Raw genomic sequence first — 24,614 nt, 5'->3', positions numbered from 1 at the left:
CTAGTTTTACATACATATCTGTGATATTCTAGTTGTTTTACTGTCCTTCGTCGGCAGGTGTTTAATAATATGCATATATGTCATTTCAATATCAAATGTTCTCGTCACGATATGGCTGAAATACTGCCGATGTGACGTTAAATATTAACTCACTTCTTGTCATACCACACCATTACGATAGTCAATGGTGTAAATGGTTTCACGATATCAGTCTTGGCTTGCTGGGTTGAACGTGTAGGTTCAGTGTGTGAAATTCATTTGGGATATTCCTGGAAGTGATGAAATACTCGCTACACATGATCCCGACTTGAAGGCCAACGTATTCACTCTCCATTTATGAGATCCACACGAGCCTAATCTGAATCTCTTCATTACTACTTACAACTGGTTGCTTTCTTGCTGACGTCACGATATGGCAGCAAATATCTCCTAGTGAGAGTGACGGTTTACTGATATGACCCTTTAGAACAATATACCTTAAGCGCAGAACTCGCGCATTGAACTTTGATATGACGTTACTTACTGATGATTGGGAAAGGAGTCTTCATTTTGCAACAATGTGTTATAATTTGATGGGTCCATGTGTTTACCAGCGTACGTTAGAGACCAAATAAGCTCTGCCCCAAGACGTCTTCATGCAATATACCTCAACAGCAAATGCGGGTTTTTGAAGAGGCGAACAGCTCGAACGAGTTGGAAAGCTCGGTGACTTTGAGGTCAAGCTTGCCCTTTGTTCATAACAACAACCCCTTATTAACAATCTCCTGACGGTAGTTTGGTGTGTCAACAAACATGAATCACACCAACATACTTGGATTGCGAACAATGGATTGCACGTTATCGTGGACGACAGTAGTCACGTCAACATGTTCCCGTATCACAGAGGAATGCATACCACGGCTTTGTCATATTCCACGGCTCATGGCCAGTGAGTGGCGGTCGGGTAGCCTTGTAGTTAAAGCGTTCGCCGAAGACCCGGGTTCGATTCCCCACATGGGTACAATGTGTGAAGCCCATTTCTGGTGTCCCCCGCCGTGATATTGCTGGAATATTGCGAAAAGCAACGTGAAACCATACTCACTCACTCACTCATGGTCAGTGAACAGATGATTAAAAATGTTGCACATATTTTTCTACACAAAACTGTTAGATAGCAACACCCCCAACGCATTCTGAATTTGAAAAAACGTTCCTAGTTATTGAACAATCGCGAGTATATGAATTACAGGACCAAGTAGGTCAAAGTGGAGAAATAGATATGCCTTACCGATCCTGTACGTCACCAATCTGTGTATTGGCAGGGGTGATAATAGTCTTATTTTCTCTGAACATATACTCAAGAAACCTGGAACTATGACACCAACAATATCAGTAATATTTGTGAGAGATAATTTTGTTTAGTTTTCTGTCCTGTTGCTTAGTGGGATGTTTAAACATGGTCTAAACAATTAGTCACAAAGCATGAAAAATGCATGAACAATTACGTACAGCGAATCAGACATGGGATCTATTGGAATGTCAGCAAATTAAGTACAGGCACACTTAAGCTGCTACATATCACGTTGTACATGTATATAATACATGGGAGATAAGCGAGTGAAGGCCATCTTGTGAATATAACAATAATCTCTGCGGTGTGTTCATTTATCTATGACAGTAGAAATGGAGAAGTTCATCCTTGTGTTCTTCTTGATTATTGTGTCTTGTGCGGCAACACAACCCCCCAACATTGTCTTCATAGTTGCAGATGATTTAGGTGAGTAGATTAATTGTGTGTACAAAGTGCCTGTGCACACATATTCGCTGTTATTCTTCGTTATATGACAGACTCGTCTGTGTATGCTTCGGAAGATTGAACATCGTTTATCACTGCTAGGTTTAAGCATTCTATACTTGCAAACACATTTGAAATGATCAATAAACGTAGACTTTGGATGGTAAAAACAGTTCGTACCTAGAGGTCTCATTTACATGCAATATTCACATAAAATACCAGGAAACGTATGTTTCATCCAGCAAGTGTTTTCATAACTAGGTTTTAGGCACATGGATTGCATGGGGAGATATTTGACACATCGCTTCAGATTGACATCGTAGATTACGTCCATCATATCTGTTAGATCAGTTAGATAATAACAACATGACAAGATCAAGAGAAAGAAACACATTGTTAACGCGATTCTACTTTACACTTCAATAAGGTATAATATATATAAACATACTGTGTCAACTTTAATTTCAATAAGGGTGGTACGATGTTACTTTCATGGAGTGGCCAAGGTTTTACGGCGCTTTTAGCAATATTCCAGCAATATTATGTCGGGGACACCAGAAACGGGCTTCACAGATTTTATGCGGGACACGGCACTTCGCCATGACGAACGAACTCTTTTACCACTAGGCTACCCCAAAGCTCCAGAGGTTACTCGGAAAGCAGCTAACATCCAGGCTTATATGGAAGATCTGTACCGTAAAAACGACTAAATGTTACACTTCAGTGATGCTTATGTATACTTAATCATATCATGTCAATTTTCATTACAATCAGGATGGTACGATGTTGGCTTCCGAAACCCACACATGAAGACTCCTCACATCGACAAACTGGCAACAGAGGGGATCATCTTTGAGAGTGCATATGTCCAGCCGTATTGTAGCCCGTAATTATCATTTGTTTTGTCACAGACCTTACATTTGTATTTCTATATAACGTTAATGCATGTATTCAACATACAAATTGTAAAACGTGTTCGTAGAATTACCTGCCTCACATTCAAAACCTTAACAATGAATAAGTATCATGAATGTATTATCGAGCTGAGATTATCATGGTCGCCTATGATTGTTTACAGGTCTCGCACGGCCTTCATGAGTGGAATGTTTCCTTTCAAGGTGGGCATGCAGGTAAGTGAAAGGAAAGATTGGCTGTTCCCATGATAATGGAACACATAAGGTTTTATGTAACGGCCTGTGGCTGTGTGCTGCCATGTAATGGGCCTTTTATATCTCACATTGAAGCATAGTGTCAGGCTGCTTGTGTTCCTCTCAAATACACCTTCCTGCCACAAGAGCTGAAGAAACTCGGCTATGCCACACACATGGTCGGCAAGTATGTCCAGCAAACTCATAGCAGAACCGTTTGTGTAGAGTGCGATACTGCCAGTCTGACTGAGTGGATGTAGTCATAATGAGCATAATCAACTTTAATGATGATGGAACCAAAGCTCCTTTCCATTAATATACTATGACATAACAGGGTCTAGCTTATATATTTTTAACAGCACAACGTTCTTGGAGATCACCAGGCCGCGTGTGTCCCTCTTAACTACACCTTTCTGCCTCAAGAGTTGAAGAAACTCGGCTACGCTACACATATGGTCGGCAAGTATGTCCAGCAAACTCACAATGATACAACATGTCTATAGAGAGCGATATTGTATTTCTGATTGTGTAGTGTACACTTGCATAATGGAATCGCAGATACCTAACGGACGAGATATTTACATGAATTTCTGCAGAGAATTATATCAATTGACAAATGATCAAGATTTAAATATATCCTTGTGTCACTATGTTGCACCACTCAAGACCATCCCACTATTTTTCACCTGTTTGCAAGGTGGCACCTGGGTTTCTGTAAATGGGAGTGCACGCCAACATACCGAGGGTTTGATACGTTCTTTGGCTACTACAGTGCAGAAGAAGACTACTTCAATCACACCAAAAGCAAGTACATTACTACAAATACGACACGTTATCAGTATATTTCATCAAAGTCAGTCACGTAGTTTTGAATCATGTCTTTAAACCCCTTTTTTAATCAACTAGTTAAGTCGGAGAAATACAAACGCCAGGATCACTATGTAAACAATATTCATACACAAACAGCAAACATTATTTACCAAGTGGAACCATTTTCATTTCATGAATTTAGGTTGTTAGGGTTTGGCCTCCATAGGTGATGTAATAGCTGTATGCCAGCTAGGCTCCATAGGTGATGTAATAGCTGTATGCCAGCTAGGCTCCATGGGTGATGTAATAGCTGTATGCCAGCTAGGCTCCATAGGTGATGTAATAGCTGTATGCCAGCTAGGCTCCATAGGTGATGTAATAGCTGTGTATGTAGGCTGTAATAGCTGTATGCATAGGTGATGTAATAGCTGTATGCCAGCTAGGCTAGGTGATGTAATAGCCATAGCTGTATGCCATAGGCTCCATAGGTGATGTAATAGCTGTATGCCAGCTAGGCTCCATAGGTGATGTAATAGCTGTATGCCAGCTAGGCTCCATAGGTGATGTAATAGCTGTATGCCAGCTAGGCTCCATAGGTGATGTAATAGCTGTATGCCAGCTAGGCTCCATAGGTGATGTAATAGCTGTATGCCAGCTAGGCTCCATAGGTGATGATGTAATAGCTGTATGCCAGCTAGGCTCCATAGGTGATGTAATAGCTGTATGCCAGCTAGGCTCCATAGGTGATGTAATAGCTGTATGCCAGCTAGGCTCCATAGGTGATGTAATAGCTGTATGCCAGCTAGGCTCCATAGGTGATGTAATAGCTGTATGCCAGCTAGGCTCCATAGGTGATGTAATAGCTGTATGCCAGCTAGGCTCCATAGGTGATGTAATAACTGTATGTCAGCTAGGCTCCATAGGTGATGTAATAGCTGTATGCCAGCTAGGCTCCATAGGTGATGTAATAGTTGTATGCCAGCTAGGCTCCATGCAGGTAGGAAAAGTAATGTAAGTCCCCATGGTTCCTAGTATGGTGATCTACCTTCAGTTGTTGGAGATCTATAGCCCGTGTTTTATATTGTATTGTCTTCTTTAATTGGAATGTTTTAGCTTTGCTCGCTAGTTTTATATTATATATGTGATTATCTAGTATTTTTACTGTCCATCGTCGACAGGTTTTAATCTTCAAAATGTTTTCACTTTTTATTGTATAAATTGTTTTCGTCCCGATATGGCTGAGATATTGCCGATGTGACGTTAAATATTAACTCACTCACTAATAGCTGTATGAAAATGATGCCATAACCAATGGAGAATAGATAGGAAATAGGGACACATTTTACGCATATCAGATTTCACATACGTATTTTGCAGATGCCTATTTGGACTACCGGGATAACAAACTTCCCGCTTGGGATTACAGGGGGGAGTATTCAGCTGTGAGTAATGTACAAACTAGTGACCACACCAGTTGGATAAATCAACATTGGACAGCTGTGTGATTGAGAATTGAAATGTTCGTCATTCTTGTCTTCCACTGATAATGAATCCATATCTGTGCTCAGGGGATACATTTTCAGTACCTAATGGCTAGTTATTTTTAACCTGGGATCTGCATAAAATCAGGAACAAAGTTATTGACCTGCGTAGGGTTCAAACACTACGACTGCTCGACAGATGACACATATGCTACCATGACTTACAGGAAAGGGGGGTGGGGGATGGGTGGGGGGTGTTCTACCACTACATACAACCATGTAACAAATGTTATTTTTATGATTACGTTTTCAAAGTAAATTACAAATTCCAGTACCTCTTCAAGTTAAGTCACACCCGATATTACCATTTTGCGGAGTGTGGCATGGATCATGGCCTTTGTGTAATGGCGATCCCTGTCTCACTCTGAGTGGGACTCAACATGAAGCAGCATTTGAATTTGTAATTCACTAAGAGAGTATAATCAAATATATCATTTGTGACATTAGCCCACTAATTGGTGTCTAATTGGATCAAGTTGTCCAACTGAGGTGACTGCTTGTCATTGTATTCTGAATAGGTTTTATCAGTATCAATACAGTATCAGACAACTTGTCTGCCCTGATCCCAATCATCACAGGCGGTAACGAACACGCTACCAGATCGCTCCCCACACACAATGCAGCATCGTATTACATGTACTCGTCCTGTCTCTCTGTTTCAGTATACATTCGCCCAGAAAGCTATTGACATCATCAACCAACACAACGTCTCCCAGCCTCTGTTTATGTACCTGCCCTATCAGAACGTACATGCCCCGATTGAGGTAAAGTAGTCTTTCAACTTGTTTCTTTACAAAACAACGCGTATATTGCACCGGCTGTTTTGTGTTCCCTTGCAGCTGTACATTTAAGCTGTAGTTGCTTTATAACACTTAGAATGAAACACATCTACATAGTACAAAATGTTCAGACATTTGTTTTTTCACAAGAAATGTGTCTGCATAAAACATTTTCAAATATCTTCAATGTTTACCTCTTCATGGAGACAGCTGCAAAATTCATCACAGTGTCAGTTTCTCATCATTCTGTATTCAGGTTCCCGAAAAGTACTACAACATGTACCCTAACGTGTTAAACGAAGGCCGCAGAATATTTTCAGGTAATCCGAACTTCTTCAAACTGGAATTACACATACGTTCCTCTACCCGTTCACTATCCATGGTCTTTAGTGGGCAGGTTGATAGCCCGGAGGTGTTAAGTCTAATGGGGATAAAGAATAGTACAATATGCGTCTCTGCATTAAGAAGGTAAACCACGATATGTCCGGATCAGGTCTAAGCGCCTTGTTCATTCAGTATAGGTCAAGAATATCACGATAAAATGTGAAAAAAAACCATTTATTTACATTTAGTTGAATTTGAGATAAAAGGTATAGGCATATATGGACTATGTGACTCGCCCTCGGGATATTATCTCAAGGAACCAGCACATTCAAAGGAGGGTTGTGAAATGGTGTGAAATGAGATGGTTGAGTTACACATTAGAATCACTTATCACAAAACCAAAGTTACGATACGAGTTTATGATGATATTTTCTCTCTTTAGGAATGGTGTCTGCCCTCGACGAAGCTGTTGGCAACGTTACAAGTGCTCTCAAGGAGAAGGGGTTGTTTGACAACACACTCATTCTGTTTACAGCTGATGTAAGGAAACAAATACTAAGACGATACAGATTACATCCTGAACAAAGATATGTTGAAAAGGGTCACCCGAGAGTACATTGCCAATCATTGGCATTCGTATAAATACCCGAAATGTATGTATGATCTTAACTGTGTGTGCAACACAATCTTATTTTACAGATCAATTACACTTCACTATACTGACGAACAGTAAGAGATATATATTATCATTCAAAAGGAGAGTTTTATATCACTTCAGAATGGCGGTCCTGTAGAAGTGTATGCCAGCAACTGGCCTCTAAGAGGAGGAAAGCACACAATCTGGGAGGGGGGCACGAGGGGGACATCCTTCATGTATGGCGCCGGACTGAAGAAAACCAAAACAACTTATAACGGGTTTGTAGATGTCAGCAATATAAGCGATTATGTCATCGTCATATCAAAAGAGAATGTATAATTCTTGATAATATTGCTTTACATCACATCGGTAAATTTCGATATTCTGGAGCTATTTCTGGAGCTAATGGTGACTGGTTGAAGATCCTAGGCAGCATGAGTATAGACCATCTTTAGCAGTCCGGTAATCACAGACCCATGTCATTACAGAATAATGCATGCTGTAGACTGGAAGCCCACCTTGGTATCAGCGGCTGGCGGATCTCCTGGTAATAACCCCACCCAACTTATTACCGATTCTTTTAAATTCATATGGGTTTTTTTCTAGTATTTGTTTTCATTTATGAAATCCATTTACTTTATCATTCAACTTTTGTAGAGACGACAATCGATGGAATAAGTCACTGGGAATCCATCAGGAATGGCAATCCATCGTCCAGAACCGAATTCATATACAATCTTGACGACTTTGAACCTGTAATGGAGGGTCATGCTGGAATAAGGCAAATGCTTTTATGTATTTAATTACAAAAATAATTTAGTAACAACTGTCCTTGGCACCTTGATAATCGCCAGCACCTAAAGTGATGATGTAACTCGAGCTGCGGTTTAAGCAGATAGTAGTTTATTGTAAACCAAAACTGGTCCCTGGAATGGTGATTTACCTTCAGTTCCTAGCGATCTATAGCCTGATTGTGTTTACATGTTATCGTTCTCTATTTTAATGAAAACATGCTGAGTTTCCATAAATTCAAAATGTTGTACAGTAAATGATCCTGTGTGGTGTTGTTTGTTGATAGGGTTGGAGACTACAAGTTGATACTGGGCTATCCAGGGACACCCGATGGCTGGCACGAGCCTATGAACAAGACAAAGAATGACATTTATGATTCCATCACATACCTCAAGGGCGACTTCCCAGCTCGTCTGTACAATATACGATGTAGGTGCAAAACAGAAACAATTACCTATTGACTATAAACGTATTTGTAAAATTGTAAGGAGGATTTACCTTTCTCAAAATATATACGAAAATGTATATTTTCAAATATGTGTCCATAATCTGTGCAAACGCAATAAGTCCATGCACACATGCTATTTGTCATTATGTTAATAACCCCTTGTCTGTCTACAGCGGATCCCACTGAGCGTTACAACCTCGCACCTAAGAAGCCGGACATTGTCGACCAACTAAGAGCCCGGATTGAAGACTATCGGAAGCAGATGGTCCCCGCCCTCTACCCTCCTGGTGATCCTGCATCTAACCCTAAAAACTTCGGGAACGTCTGGAGCCCCGGATGGTGTTGACCTTCAGAGTAGTTATATGAAATAAACGGAGCAATGATGACTCGACCTGAATAGAATAATCTGTAACAATAATGTGATGCTGATTGAAGATCATTCCTTTGAAATAGTACGTAACAATGTTTTGTTTGAAATTCATTTTGATATGGTACATGTAAAATAAATAGATGCCAGTTTCCCGTGTCTGTATTTTACTGATATCTTTGGCGATTTGTGTTAAACGCCTCTTTGAAAACATAAAGTATATGTTTAGCACTTTGATGTAAACACCAAACGTGAAAAACCGTGGCACATTAAAAGAGCTTGTCACGAAGTGGCAGCTTCTCACCGTACCATACCACACCGTTCCGATCGTCGATAGGATAAACGTTGCAACTATTTTGAGTGCTGGATTGACCATGTCAGCTAAATGTGTGAAACTGACTTTGGGCGTTCTTCGAAGTTATGAAATACAACACCAAAAAGGAACTAATAATTAGACTGACACAAAATAATTATGGTCAACCAAACAAACACCTTCGAATAAACAGATCACATGGGGAATAAAAGGCAAACTAGTGATAAAACATGTGTAACAAATAGAAATTTGTTGTCAGATTCGAATGTATGTCATATCTCGAATGCATGTGCTTCTAAATCACTGTCAGTTGGTGACACGCTACACATCCCTTCGTCCAGTGCATTTACTAACAATGTCTCGGAGATAACAGGGTCTCTAGGGTAAGGTTAAGATAACACGAATATGTGTGAGTCTCAAGATTATATATAGAGAATTCTTGATTTTACCTTACATTGTAAATGAGATGGTATGAGGGTATACTCTTTTGCTTTTTACTGATATCGTCTCCTTTCCCAAGTGTATACTCTATTGTAAGTAATCAGTAAACATCGAGCGATAGCGAATTTCGATATGTCAGCATTAAGGCCTCCAAACATAGCAGTTTCACCTTGAGCACATAGTGAGTCATTCACATCAAATAACTCATCAGTGTCCTTGTCGTCTATTGATATCAGGCTCATATAGGAATGCGACAGCAGATAACATACATATCACTTTCATCATGGGACGATGTAATCTCACAGCTCTAGCACAGTTAGAGGAGCTAGGGAAATCTTCATTCAACCATTCCAAAGGTCCGATATTGTGAACCTCATTCAACCTGTCCACATCATCCATCTAAATGACGGCAGCCTGTAAATAATCGAGTCTGGACCAGACAATCCCGTGACTGACACCATGAACACCTCTCTACATAATTGGGATGCAATGACATGTGTCAACCAAGTCAGCGAATCTGACCGCCCTACCCTTTATGGTTGTTGAAGACCATTTCCAGCCTGGATCGTCATGGGCATCTTTACTATGCTAACATCATAGTAACACAGTATAATTCATTGCATAAAATAAATGTCATGTCACACGTTTTAATGGGTGGGTATATAAGGAACGCATGGAATACAATAAACTTGAAAATGTAGGATGATTGGTTTGTATATGGCAAGAACATTCAACATGCAAATCATCAAGCACAGGACATACAGAGAAAAAGATGATAGACCGTAGTTATTGCATAGTTTACCAAATATACGTTCTTAATATGTGTTTATCATCCCTGTTCATAGTTATGAGCATACGATGAGCACCTTTTTTCAAAAAGGAGTTTGCATGACATTTACATGTTGATGAGAACAATAGTCCTTAGGTCATAACTCTATTTACACGCCCTTTAGTATTTGGGTTCACGATATCGCACCTTCTGACATTTCATAGCCAATTAAAATCTACCACATTTAACTTACGACCTGCATTTGGTGTAATCACACTCACAAAATATGGTGACATAGGCATTAAATCTTTCAAAAAGGTCTGACTGTGTAATACCACACAACAAAATATGATTTAGTTTTGTCCAAATAACCTAAACATGAACGTCTTTTTTCACCAATTATTTCTTCGGCTTTCAGAAAGTCAAAGATCTTATCCTGAACAGCAACTGGTGTTGAATGGATTTCCGTGAAATGCTGGAAAATGTCTTATGTGTATAATACACACTTGTTTTTCCTCATTTCAAGATGTTAGATGCGGAGATCCCAGAGGCAGCTCTTTTACAGTTACAGGTATGAAAATGAAGTTTTCGTGAGATGATGTGTAGTTGCTGACAAAATACCCCAAATATAATTATTCACTAACCCTGTTACAATGAAGAGGTTTTATAAGCTAACATAATCGTAACCAAACAAACTGCAATTGGTTAGTTGCGTTCTGGTTGAGGATTACATTTTAAGGGACCTTTTAAGGTCCGGGGTAGAACTGATCTTCAGTAACCCATGCTTGTCGTAAGTGGCGACTAACGGGGTCGGGTGGTCAGGCTTGTTGACTTGGTTGACACATGTCGTCGTATCCCAATTGCGTATATCGATTCTAAGGCTGTTGATCACTAGATTGTCTGGTCCAGACTCGATTATTTACAGATATCATCTTGGATTGACATATCCACCCAACGTCAACAATCTGGACGATTCACCTTCTACTGCGGGAAGTGAAGTTCATTGTGCAATGTCAATCCTGAGGCCCAAAGGTCCCTTTGAAAATTCGTATGGTACAAAAAAAACTCACCTGTGCATGAAATTGGAAAATTTGAAAAGATGCGTTCGGTTTCTAATATCAAATTTACCGGGATTCTTTAAATGTAAAAGTCAGTTTATTTGTAATCACAGCACGTGTACCTCCTAAATCATATTTAAAACACGTGCATATATGAACAATTCAAACAACTTAGTGCTGGTCGACCTATACATGATTGTAGAAAAACAAGAGGCATTACATTTAAGACATGTAGCTAGCTGCTAGTGCACTGAGAATGTCAGCATGTGCTGGAAAATAAACGGAATGGCTTCCGAAATTTGGACTTAGATTAACATATCAGACACGGAGCATTACATCCACTGAAACAGAAGTCAAAACTTAAACATCTTCCCAGCATGTTAATGTGCACAAATCATATCCATGTGTATTTATCTGGTTGATTACCGGGCAAAGGTCATCGAATGAATACAAGTCCTCTGGGGTGTGTTCATGTATCTATGACCATAGAAATGGAGAAGTTCATCCCTGTGTTCCTCTCGATTTTTGTGTCCTGTGCACGTACAGCGAACCAGACATGGAGTCTACTGGAATGTAAGCAAGTTAAGTACAGACGTACTGACACACCTAAGCTGCTACATATCACGTTATACATGCATATATACCTGGATGATAAGCGAGTGAAGGTCATCCTATGAATATAGCAAGTACCTCTGCGGTGTTTTCATTTATCAATGACAGTGGGAATGGAGAACTTCATCCTTGTGTTCCTCTCGGTTCTTGTGTCTTGTGCGGCAGTACAACCCCCCAACATTGTCTTCATAGTTGCAGATGATTTAGGTTAGTAGGTTAACTTTGTGTACAACGTGACTATCCACACCTATTCGTTGTAATTCTTCGTTATATGACAGAATCATAAATGTATGCATCAGCAGAATGGAACATAGGGGATTCTGGTAATCGTTTATCACTGTTAGTTTTAAGCATTCGTTTCTACATTTACACATACAAACAAATTTGAAATGATCACAAATGTCTGATCTATAAACACAGACTTTTGAAGGTAAAACAACAGTTCGTACCTCGAGGTCTGCTTTACAATACATATTCACATAAAATAACAGGAAACGTATGCTTTATCAAGCAGATGTACTTATAACTTGGTCTTACGCATGTGGATTTAATGGGGAGATATTTGACACATCGTTTCAGATTGACATCGTAGATTACGTCAATTGTCCTAACTGTTTAACGAGTATATCAGGGATATGGAGTGTCATTCGTTGAATGGTATTCTATTTATCAGCTAGATAATAACAACATGCCAAAGGCCAAGGTAAACGTAAAGAGAAAGAAAGAAGGTAAGGTGAAATTGGGTTTAACGTCGTGCTTGAGAATATTTCGCTCATATGACCACGTGCATGCGTGTGTATGTGTATGTGCGGCTCCTTGTACTAGCCCAGACTGAAGCTGGTTTTATAGTGCTAGCCCACTGAGATACCATGCCGCAGTGAAGCATGAATACCCCACTCAGACACAGTATACTGACTCCGAGCCGACCAGTCCTTGTTGTACCCATTAATGCCGAGCGTCAGGCAGGGACCAACAAGTACCATGTTTTAACGTTTTTTTGGTATGACGCGGTCGGGCATTGAACCCGCGACCTTCCGCTCTCCGGGCGGACGCTCTAACCACTACACCACGGCGGCGGTAGAGAAAGAAAGAAAGTTGAACTTTACACTTCAATGAGGTACAAAAATTAAACCAATACTGACTTTACGGCCCTTTTTGCAATATTCCAACAATAAACACGGGACTTCGTCGTGACGAACGAACGCTTTAACCACTACTCTAGGCTTCCGCAATCCCTCCCACCCCCCCACCCAGAGGTTACTCGGATAGCAGATAACATGCAGGCTTATATGGGACACATGTACCGTAAAAACGACTAAATGTTGCACTTCAGTGATGGTTAGGCATATTTAATAATAGCATGTCAATTTTCATTACAATAAGGATGGCACGATGTTGGTTTCCGAAACCCGCACATGAAGACTCCTAACATCGACAAACTGGCAACAGAGGGGATCATCTTTGAGAGTGCATATGTCCAGCCCTATTGTAGCCCGTAATTATCATTTGTTTTTTGCTAAAGACCGTAAATTTGTACTTCGAAATAATCGCACCTTGCAAGTTCCATCTATATGTCATGAAAACATCCAACGTTAATGCATGTATTCAAAAAGTGGATTATCGACATGACATCATTTTGAAAATGCCCACTGTGGTTGTAAGTATATGTTATGTTAGGTACATCATGGTTCTTCTCAACCCCCTACCATGGTTTACAGGTCCCGCACGGCCTTCATGAGTGGAATGTTTCCATTCAAGGTGGGCATGCAGGTAAGTGAAAGGAAATATTGCTTCATTCATATTTAAATTGAGCATGATTAACTTTAATGATGATGGAACCAAAGACTTTCCATGAAATCGGATTTCAACTGTTGCGGCTATTGAAATTGATACTATGATTTAAAAGAATTTTGCATATGTATTTGACAGCACAACGTTCTAAGCGATGTTCAGCCCGCTTGTGTGCCTCTCAACTACACCTTCCTGCCTCAAGAGTTGAAGAAACTCGGCTACGCTACGCATATTGTCGGCAAGTATGTCTCGCAAACTGATTATGGTAGAATATTTCGGCAGAGAGCGAAATTGTTTTACTGATTGTGCAGTGTGCACCTTTTTCAAACAAATTCCAGGGAAGAATTGAATCGCAAATACCTAATAGATACATGGATATGAACATCTGCAGAAAATTTAAGTTTTCAATAAATGATCAAGATTAAAGTATATCCATGTTTCACTATGTACCAAGCAAGACCCTTCCACTGTCAGGTGACGTAATCGGACGCTGGACACTGACGTAATCGGTATGGATCAGACCAAAGTAGAATTGATACATGTATATGAATGCTTGCAAATAACTGTATTAATTGATAAATGATCAAAAATTAAAATTTCAGCATCAGTTCCATGTTTCACTATGCTGAACCACCCGATACCCTTCCACTGTTTTTGTTTTCAAGGTGGCACCTGGGTTTCTGTAAATGGGAGTGTACACCAACGTACAGAGGGTTCGATACTTTCTTCGGTTACTACAGTGCATCGGAGGACTACTTCAATCACAGCAAGGGCAAGTACATTAATACCAGCAAGACACGCTATCAGTATATTTCATCAAAGTCAGTCAGGCAGTTTTGAATCATGTCCTTAAACCCCTGTCGGTGATGCCGACAGGAAGGGATTCTATGAAAAAGAATGTATTATGTACACTTAACATAACAAACACTTATTCTTACATAAGGTTTTAATCAGTCGTATATGAGTCATTCTCAAAAGTTGCAGCTATTTGGTGTACAAAAGACAACATAATTGAAATACAAAATCGTCGATCTTTATTTTGACAGATAGCAAGATACGTTGTTAAGGTTCACAAACCAATAGTATTTGAGGCTTAATTATGTGCCACATTTTTATGAAGACTAATTAAACTAATTAGGACGAAGACACAATGTCTTTCCTGTAACAACAGTAGTATCCACATTTTTCTTAAAAATACATTGATATGTAAAGATATTGTATTGTAAATTCTACTTTATGTGTTATTTTGTTACTCACACTTAAAAAATCAGTTCTAATATTGGATTTGTATTAAATAAACCTGTTCTACACTGTGTCAGATTAAAAAGTGAAATCTGTGGGTACTTTGCAATACTCTTGATATCTTTTCAACTGTCTCCCCTAAAATATCATTGCACTGAAGGTAATTTGAAGAGAACATTTTGATATTTCTGAGTGATTTCGTACAATGTCTTACTCTTTAGATCATAAAACATTTACTTCTTAGTCCCCTTATATGAAAGACAGTAGCGTTATGCCAAAGACACCCTATGTTATTGGAAAGAAAGTATATCAAATATATTTGAAAAACTATCTAATTGTAGCAAATATCTTTGATCTATCTTCAATGAAAGGAATAGTTTTTTGCCTGTTACCCTTAGTTGTATAGTAAGTGTTACATGTTATATTTATATCTCCAAATAAGGCGAGTAACAATGACATGTTTGTTACAGAGAAGACAATTCAATCGTATATTTGAGTTAGGATAAGAATACATCTATGGCAGTGAAGATAAGATAGGTTCACATTAATCAATTTATAAACGTATTGATTTTACCACACTTGAAGTGCAAAATATATTTTGGAAGTTAGCCAGTGTGTTACCCCAAAGACATGTCAGTGTTACTGGAAAGACATTTCAGATCAAGTTGATGGAAGACAAAAAAGAATTAAATTCTGGTGTTCAATAAAGACTTTAGACAGTGTGCTTTGAATAAACAACAATAAAATTAGCAGTTACCATTTTGAAATTTGTTTTCTAGGAACTCAGAAACTCATTTCAGAACAAGTTTGACTGTAATTGCAATAAATTTATCAAACTGTCAAAAAGGTTTGCAACTAGCAAAAGTATCCAAGTTTGGATCACATTCCTGAAACTGTCAAACAGGCTTGCAACCAACAAAAGTATCCAAGCTTTGATCATCTTCCTCAAACTGTCAAAAAGTTTTGCAACTAACAAAAGTATCAAAGTTTTGATCATCTCCCTCAAACTGTCAAAGTAACAAATCAATTATTAAAATTAATCTTCGCATTTGTCATACCCATCTTGCCAGTTCTGAGAACCATACAGAAGTGAATATTTCTTTGAAATTTTGTTTCAGATTATGGCACATTAACTTTAGATAGCAAACCAGAAAGACAAAAATGAAGGATATTTAGTATTAAACTGTCTTTGCAGTAACAACATAAGTCTTTTAAGTAACAGCTATTTGAAAGACATATAGCATACAAATATTTTGGGAAAACGTGAATTGTTACTCAAAATATAATTTTAAAGGTCCTAATATGAGCACATAGCAAATCTAGATGACCAAAGACCTACCAGAGATAATGTTTATTTTCAAATTTGTATTAAATTGTCTTTGCAGTTACAGAATTTGTCTTTCCAATAACGACCTTTGACAAAACTTAGTATGATAGCCTTCAGACAAGAAAGTGTAAAACATGTTTCAGCCTCAGCATATATAGACCTTAGATAATTACCACAAGTCAACTGTTAATGACATTGACATTAACATAAAAGAATATGTGACTAATCAATATTGATGTTTCTTTGACGTAACATTGAAGGTCTTTCCAATAACAAAAGAGCTGTTACAGAAAAGACTGGTTATATGAAAGACAAATTGTAAGAGTAAATTAAGAGAAAAATAATGACTAGTCCCTTTCCCATTTCAGACAACATTCTTATGTTATAATTATGGTTCCGTGGGAAACTGGGTATTTTGTAAATAATTGATGTTATCTAAAAGACACCAATAAAAAATACTCGCAAAGGCTGACCTTTAAACTTGATTTTCTTTGAAACAACACCACATGTTCATCACTCTCAACCAGAAGTTGTTAATAAGCATAACATGTAGTTCCACTTTCACAGGATGAGGGATCATTAATTATTTCATAATTCTATGGAACTGTTACAGGAAAGACATTTTTCTTGTAACAAGAGAAAAAGGTTGTTTTTTTTTATATCAAAATTCAACTTGTAAATCATGAACATCTACCAGTAATGAGAAAAAGGTCTATTCTTTTCAACCACTCCAGAAACAATACCTTTTTATATAAAATTTAGTGCACAGGAGATACATGATGTTAGGTTTTTGCACCTGGATACATGACAAAATGCATGTCCCTCGTTACAAAAAAGGAAAAAATAAATATTATTTGGTCCTTTAGTTTGTGATAAAAAATTCCCAAGTAAGATTAGATGTAGAAATCAGACTTTTAACACACTGATAAAATTTGACGGTTTTATGGAGGTTTTAATCCTGATACGGGAAAAAGCTGCATCTTTTGAGAATGACTCATATCGTATTTGTCCCAGTTAATTGAGTGATTTGCTTTTGAAATATATGTTGATGGACCTCAGCTTAATGTCATCGCCTGCGTGACTATGTAGAATTTCTCCTGACTAAATGTCTTCCAGTAACAGTTTTTCAAGTTTCTTTGAACTGACAAAATATGTTTGAGCATAAATACTTGCTTCATAAATTATAGGGGTGTGAGTCATTTTAGCTGAAATAAGTCGCTATATAACTTGTCAAATTCAATAATTTAACCCATCGTCCTACTTGTATTTCAATGCAGGTAAATCAGGAATGTGCTTAGGCGCTCGTCACGGCTGCTTGTCAATAATGCCATAATAAATAGAGAATAGATGAGAAATACTCGTAGGGATATATTTTGTCCATATCAGATTTCACTTATGTATTTTCAGGTGCCAATTTGGACTACCGGGATAACAAACTTCCCGCTTGGGATTACAGGGGAGAGTATTCAGCTGTGAGTAACGTGCAAACAAGTGACCAAACAAGATGGATAAATCAACATTGAACAGCTGTGACATTCATAACTAAAGTAACCGTCATTCTTGCTATCCACTGATACTCACTCCGTACCTGTGCTGAGGGGATAATTTTTACAGAACCTAATGGCTATGTATCAGTATCAATACAACGACAGAATTGTCTGGCCCTGAACCTAATCGTCACAGGCGGTAGCGAACATACTACATCACGCAACACACAAAATGCAACACTGTATGATAAGTAACTCATTCTGTCTCTCTGTTTCAGTATACATTCACCCAGAAAGCTATTGACATTATCAACCAACACAACGTCTCCCAGCCTCTGTTTATGTACCTGCCCTATCAGAATGTACATGGTCCTATTGAGGTAAAGTATACTGTCTTTCAACTTGTCCCCTTGCAGCTTTATGACACTTGAAATGAAATGAACACATCCACAGGGTACAAATTGTTCAGACATTTTATTTACGTTTTCACAAGAAATGTGTCTGCATAAAACATTATCAAATATCTTAAATGTTTACCTCTTCATGGAGAAAGCTGCACAATTCATCACAGTGTCAGTTTCTCACCATTCTGTATTCAGGTTCCCGAAAAGTACTACAACATGTACCCTAACGTGTTAAACGAAGGCCGCAGAACATTTTCAGGTAATATGACCTTCTTTAAACCTCTTTAGAGGACAGATCGATTGCCCCGATGTGTCCTTGATAATGGGGTTAAAGAATAGTACATGAAGCGTCTCCACATTAAGGAGGTAAATACAGGATGTGCAGTGTCTGGACTTGGTCTAACAGCCATGTTCATCCAGTTGACTTTTTTAAATAATCACCTCAAGCAACTTCATAAAATATTTGAAACGGGTTTTCTTGTAAAAATACAGCTTCTTTATGATTACGCTATTTGTCATATTGAATTATAGGTCAAGAATATCAGGATTTAATGTGAAAAAAAACATTCCTGTACATTTAATAGAATTTGAGGTGAGGTGAAATTGGGTTTAACGTCGTGCTTGAGAATATTTCGCTCATATGACCACGTGCATGCGTGTGTACGTGTATGTGCGGCTGCTTGTACTAGCCCGGACTGAAGCTGGTATTATAGTGCTAGCCCACTGAGTTACCATGCCGCAGTAAAGCATGAATATCCCACTCAGACACATTATACTGACTCCGAGCCGACCAGTCCTTGATGTATCCATTGATGCCGAGCGCCAGGTATGACGCAGTCGGGGATCGAACCCGCGACCTTCCGCTCTTCGGGCGGACGCTCTAACCACTATACGACAGGGGCGGTAAATAGAAGTTGAGATAAAAGGTAAGGGCATACATGTATATGGACTATGTGACTCGTCCTCAGGATACCATCTGAAGGAACCAGCACATTCACAGGAAGGTTGCAATCATGGTGTGAAATCAGGTGGTTGAATTATAAATTAGAATCACTTATGACAAAACCAAACTTAAGATACGAGTTTTTGATGATATTTTCTCTTTTTAGGAATGGTGTCTGCCCTCGACGAAGCTGTTGGCAACGTAACAAGTGTTCTCAAGGAGAAGGGGTTGTTTGACAACACACTCATTCTGTTTACAGCTGATGTAAGGAAAGTGATACTAAGATCATACAGTCTAGATCCTTAACTAAGATATGTTGAAAAGGGTCACCCGAGAGTACATTGCCAACCAATGGCATTCGTACAAATATCTGAAATGTATGTATGTGTGCAACACAATCTTATTTTACAGATCAATTACACTTCACTTTGCGGAGGAACAGTAAGAGATATACACCATCATTCAAAAGGGTACTTTTATCACTTCAGAATGGCGGTCCTGTAGAAGCCTATGCCAGCAACTGGCCTCTAAGAGGAGGGAAGCACACAATCTGGGAGGGGGGCACGAGGGGGACATCCTTCATGTATGGCGCCGGACTAAAGAAAACCAAAACAACTTATAACGGGTTTGTAGATGAGTTTCAGTTATATGAGTGATTAGGTCATCAACTAATTTATGATACTTGAAAATATTGCTTTACACCGCATCAGTAATTGTTTAACGCTATTTCTGGAACTGATGGTGACTGGTTAAAGAGCCTGGACAGACTGAGTATAGACCATCTTTAGCAGTCCGGTAATCACAGACTCATGTTGTTACAGAATGATGCATGCTGTAGACTGGAAGCCCACCTTGGTGTCAGCGGCTGGTGGATCGCCTGGTAATAACCCCACCCCACTTATTACCGATTCTTTTAAATTATATGGGTTTTTACTTCATATGCATTTAGGGTTTTCTTGTTTGTTTATTTGGCGTGTGTGTGCGTTTCTAAACTATCATATTTCATTTATTTCGAAATAAACGAGAACGCGAAAATAAATGTGAACTGTGTCAGACTATGAAAGAGAAACGCCATGAAATCCATTTACTGTTGTAGAGACGACAATCGATGGAATAAGTCACTGGGAATCCATCAGGAATGGCAATCCATCGTCCAGAACCGAATTCATATACAATCTTGACGACTTTGAACCTGCAATGGAGGGTCATGCAGCAATAAGGCAAATACCTTTATGCATTAAATTACAGAAGTTATGCTGGGTTTTAGCCATAATCTGTAGTTTTACTGTCAGTTGTCAACACGTTTTCATAGTCTAAATGTTTTCATTTAAACATGTTTCTTCGTCACCATATGGCAGTAATATTAGATATTAACTCATTATAAATTAACAACCAAAATAAGTGAAGTTTTTATTCTGTACTAACTACGAGCTGAAACAATAAACATACATAACTTTGTTTCCCTCAGTTCAAAATGTTGAAGAGTACATATCATGAACAACATAGGGTGCAGCAAGTGATCCTGTGCTGTGTTGTTTGTTGACAGGGTTGGAAACTACAAGCTGATATTGGGCTATCCAGGGACACCCGATGGCTGGCACGAGCCTATGAACAAGACAAAGGATGACATTTATGATTCCATCATATACCTCAAGGGCGACTTCCCAGCTCGTCTGTACAATTTACATTGTAGGTGCAAAACAGAAACAATTGTCTATTAATTGACTAACGTATTGGTAAAATTGTAAGGAGGATTTACCTTTCTCAAAATATATACGAAAATGTATATTTTCAAATGTGTGTCCATAATCTGTGTAAGCGCCATCCCTGCATATACACATGCTATTCGTCAATAACCCCTTGTCTGTCTACAGCGGATCCCGCTGAGCGTTACAACCTCGCACCTAAGAAGCCGGACGTTGTCGACCAACTAAGAGCCCGGATTGAAGACTACCGGAAGCAGATGGTCCCCGCACTCTACCCTCCTGGTGATCCTGCATCTAACCCTAAAAACTTCGGAAACGTCTGGAGCCCCGGATGGTGCTGACCTGTATTTGTGCAGACAGACTAGAGCAATGTCGGCTAACCCGACTTGCATGCAATAGTCTTTAGCCATATGTCATGTTGTTTTGATATTCATTCGGCTGAAATAGTATGTGACGATGTGTTGTTTGAAAATAAGCGGATGTTGACTAAACTCGATCTGAATAACATAGTCTCTAACAATAATATGATGCTGATTTAAATTCATTTCATTTAAATAGTACGTGTAACAATGTGTTGTTTGAAATTCATTTTGTTATGATATCACATGTAAAATAAATAGGTGCTAGTTTCCCGTGTCTTTAATTTACAGTTGTATTTGGCGAATTGTGTTAAACGCCGTATTGAAAACATAAAGTATGTGTTTAACACTTTGATGTAAACAACAAAGGTGTGATAACGTGGCAAACCTTGGCAGCTTCTCACCGTACCATACCACACAGCTCCGATCGTCAGGATACAAGTTGCCACTATTTCAGTCGTAGCGTGCTGGATTGACCCTGTCAGCGAAATATGCAACCGAGTTTTGGTGTTTCGCAATTTAATGAAATACAACACACCTGGCGTTAAGAAACAAACAATAACAATTATACAGACACTAAATATTTATCGCTATTTCACAATGTCAGAATACATAGCCTGGATTATTAGCTAAACCTTGGGAGTTAAAGGCAAACTAGTGATAACATATATGAAACCTATAACAAATGGAAGATTGTTGTCAGATTCGAATGTATCTAAGTTGGTGATATCTTTCGTCTGGTTTAACACTGGGTGCATGTACTAACAATGTCTCAGAGATATCAGGGTCTCTAGGGTAAGGTGAAGATAACACCGAATATTTCTGTGAGGCTCTGGTAATGAGAGGTGGTTCCGTCACAGTGTTGTGTTAAGTGAGTTGAACTGAGTACTTTGACGATCATGTCATCGGTTTGTTGGATAAATAAGAAAATTTCCTTTAAGGTCATGTCATATGTTGTCATAGAAAGAATCGCTTTTGTCAATAATGGGAAGTTATACTTGAAGTAGGTGAACTAACTCCATCGTGAACATTATTTCAGTAATATCATGCAAGATTATATAATTCTTGATTCTACCATACATTGAGATGGTATGAGGGTATACTCTTTTGCCTTTTACTGATATCTTCTCCTTTCCCAAGTGTATACACTATTGTATGTAATCAGTAAACATTGACCGCTAACGAATTTCGATAATGTTTGGCTCTTTATGACGTAACAACCTTTGATATGTCAGCATTAAGGCCTCCAAGGATAGCAGTTTCACCTTGAACACATAGTGAGTCATACACATCAAATAACCAATCAGTGTCCTTGTCGTCTATTGATATCAGGCTCTTGTAGGAATGCGACAGCAGATAACATACATATCATTTTCATCGTGGGGTGATGTAATCTCACAGCCCCATCACAATTAGACGGGCTAGATGGACAATCTACATTTCACCTAGAGCTGCTGTGATATACACGGGTCTTCATTCAGCATGTGACCAGCACCACGCAATATTCCATCTAAATGACGGCAGCCTGAAAATAATCGAGTCTAGGCCAGACAAGCCCGTGATTAACACCATGCATCAACCAAGTCCTGACCTGACCGCCCCATCCCGGTATCAGTTGTTGAAGACCAATTCTAACCCGGAACTTCACGGGCTTCTTAAATATGCTATCCAGTTAGTAACACTGTATAGTTCATTGCATAAAATACATGCCACGTAACGTTTTAATGAGTTGATATATTAGGAAAGTATGGAATACAATAAACTTGATAATGTTGGATGACTGGTTTATCTATGGCAAGAACATTCACTACGCAAATCATCAAGCACAGGACATTCAAACAAAAGATGATAGACCTTTTCTGCTTCATGGTTATTGCATAGTTTACCAAATGTACGTTCTTAATATGTGCTTATCATCCTTGTTATGGGTATACGATGAGCACCTTCTGTTCACAAATGGGTTTGCATGACATTTACACGTTGATGACAATAATAGAGCTTGGTTCATATCTCATACGAAGGGTATTTGGGCGTTGAATGGAAATGTCAAGACAGTTTTGTGGATAAAAAGACATCCAGATATATGTATTTAGTTCAATAATAACTTTAAAAAACCAACACTTTCCCCGTTTTGATAATGTACCCCCAGTTTTAAGAACAAGTACCATTGTTTATTTCATGTACGCTGTCAGATATCTCTTTTGAAAATACTTTTTTATTGCAGCAGTCATGTCATGAATGGAGACGACCAGGGCCTGACCGTGAATTAAACATACTACAGTCACTGGAATACACGGGGCAAACACGTGTTATAGATGAAGATGTTTATTTTATTGCCAAGGCTGGGAGGAAGGCTGAAGGTATGACACAGCAATTGTGAACTCAACGAAATGGAAACTGTGCAACGGTACTTTGCGCGGCGAGTCCAGAATCTCCACAAGAGGTCGTCTACCTAACTTGCATAGCAACGCCTATGTAATCGAACCGGAAATGGAAGCGCACCTGTTTAAATTTTATCAGCGAAGAGCCAAACACTAAATATGAATTCAATAAAAGCTTATATGGTAAGTATGGTTAATTGCAAACCTGTTGAAGTTTAATGACAGTATGTTACACCTCAAGATTCCATCATCAGTTTGTAAATCTGATGTTTTTAATAGTAAATAACAATATCTATCTGCTCCGGCAAGACTTGTAACTCTCCTGTGTGGAGATGTAAAGAAGAAGATATCACCACGAAGTAAGTTCAATTGTTCAAACGGTATGTTACATGAAACTCTCATAAAATCTAAATCTGGCCTATTTTTAACTTTTGTTTTATACTTAGTATAATTAAGAGAAATTCCATAACACGTTTGTACTTATTTAAACTTACACGAATTGTCAGCCTTATTTCATTCTGAAATGATACGGATAATGAATCGAACTAAATTTGTGGGGAAATGGTTTATTGCTATCAACTATGTTCTACAAGGTAAGAATAGTATAATTATTCCAAATTAATTCATTAATTTATTGATTATGTTTTTCGTTTTGATAAACCATAATCGACTCCTTTCACAGCTGAACCCAAAATTATTATCTAATAATCTTCCCAAACTAAGATAATATTAATAATGACTGTAATGATAATGATAATCATGATATCATATTTTCAATATCAGACTTAATGCAATATCAGGCATATGCCAAAAATCAGAGTCCGCCAGGAGGCTGAAAGCTAAGAAAACTGGTGGTGGACCACCCCCTGATGATCTTACTGTAATGGAAAAGAGGGTAAATAAATACAAAGCAATTATTTTTAATAATGAATACAACAAACTGAGTTTGAGTAACACTAGACATGATTCATGACAATGAAATTGTGTATGCACTAGGAAACTCAAAACATATCTATAATAATAGTAATAGAGCTACCATTTCCTTTTTTTATTAGATTCTACAATTAATTCCTGCCTGTGCTATTGAGGGGATTCCAGGAGGCATAGAAACACCTGGTAATGATGAGACTGTCTTAATGTTGTTCATGTACATGTGTATTA

General features: G+C 38.5%; 2 protein-coding genes across 3 annotated transcripts; both read left to right on the top strand.

Annotated features, from left to right (window-relative positions):
• Nucleotides 1-1,617: 1,617 nt before the first annotated feature.
• Nucleotides 1,618-21,343, top strand: LOC124270869 (arylsulfatase B-like). Of its 2 annotated transcripts, XM_046705931.1 has the most exons (15): nucleotides 1,618-1,756; nucleotides 2,549-2,660; nucleotides 2,853-2,904; nucleotides 3,282-3,385; nucleotides 3,620-3,726; nucleotides 5,110-5,174; nucleotides 5,936-6,037; nucleotides 6,309-6,372; nucleotides 6,819-6,916; nucleotides 7,155-7,291; nucleotides 7,502-7,560; nucleotides 7,671-7,794; nucleotides 8,092-8,234; nucleotides 8,427-8,632; nucleotides 21,193-21,343. In XM_046705931.1, the coding sequence occupies exons 1-14, from the start codon at nucleotides 1,651-1,653 to the stop codon at nucleotides 8,597-8,599; spliced, it is 1,446 nt and encodes a 481-aa protein (XP_046561887.1). In that variant the 5' UTR covers nucleotides 1,618-1,650; the 3' UTR covers nucleotides 8,600-8,632; nucleotides 21,193-21,343. The 2 variants fall into 2 exon arrangements, with proteins under 2 accessions (XP_046561887.1, XP_046561886.1); XM_046705930.1 differs by lacking the exon at nucleotides 21,193-21,343 and having other exon boundaries at nucleotides 8,427-8,772.
• On the top strand, nucleotides 11,857-21,343 carry LOC124270868 (arylsulfatase B-like). Its single transcript, XM_046705929.1, has 14 exons — nucleotides 11,857-12,020; nucleotides 13,197-13,308; nucleotides 13,532-13,583; nucleotides 13,743-13,846; nucleotides 14,270-14,376; nucleotides 17,581-17,645; nucleotides 17,939-18,040; nucleotides 18,260-18,323; nucleotides 19,174-19,271; nucleotides 19,496-19,632; nucleotides 19,829-19,887; nucleotides 20,104-20,227; nucleotides 20,554-20,696; nucleotides 20,882-21,343. The coding sequence occupies exons 1-14, from the start codon at nucleotides 11,915-11,917 to the stop codon at nucleotides 21,052-21,054; spliced, it is 1,446 nt and encodes a 481-aa protein (XP_046561885.1). The 5' UTR covers nucleotides 11,857-11,914; the 3' UTR covers nucleotides 21,055-21,343.
• Nucleotides 21,344-24,614: the final 3,271 nt, after the last annotated feature.

The sequence above is a fragment of the Haliotis rubra genome, unplaced genomic scaffold (genome assembly GCF_003918875.1).
Source record: "Haliotis rubra isolate DU_JTF1 unplaced genomic scaffold, ASM391887v1 Scf1553, whole genome shotgun sequence".
Classification (NCBI taxonomy): domain Eukaryota; kingdom Metazoa; phylum Mollusca; class Gastropoda; order Lepetellida; family Haliotidae; genus Haliotis; species Haliotis rubra.
Note: the sequence above shows the minus strand (reverse complement) of the source record. Positions and strands in the feature narration are given on the sequence as shown.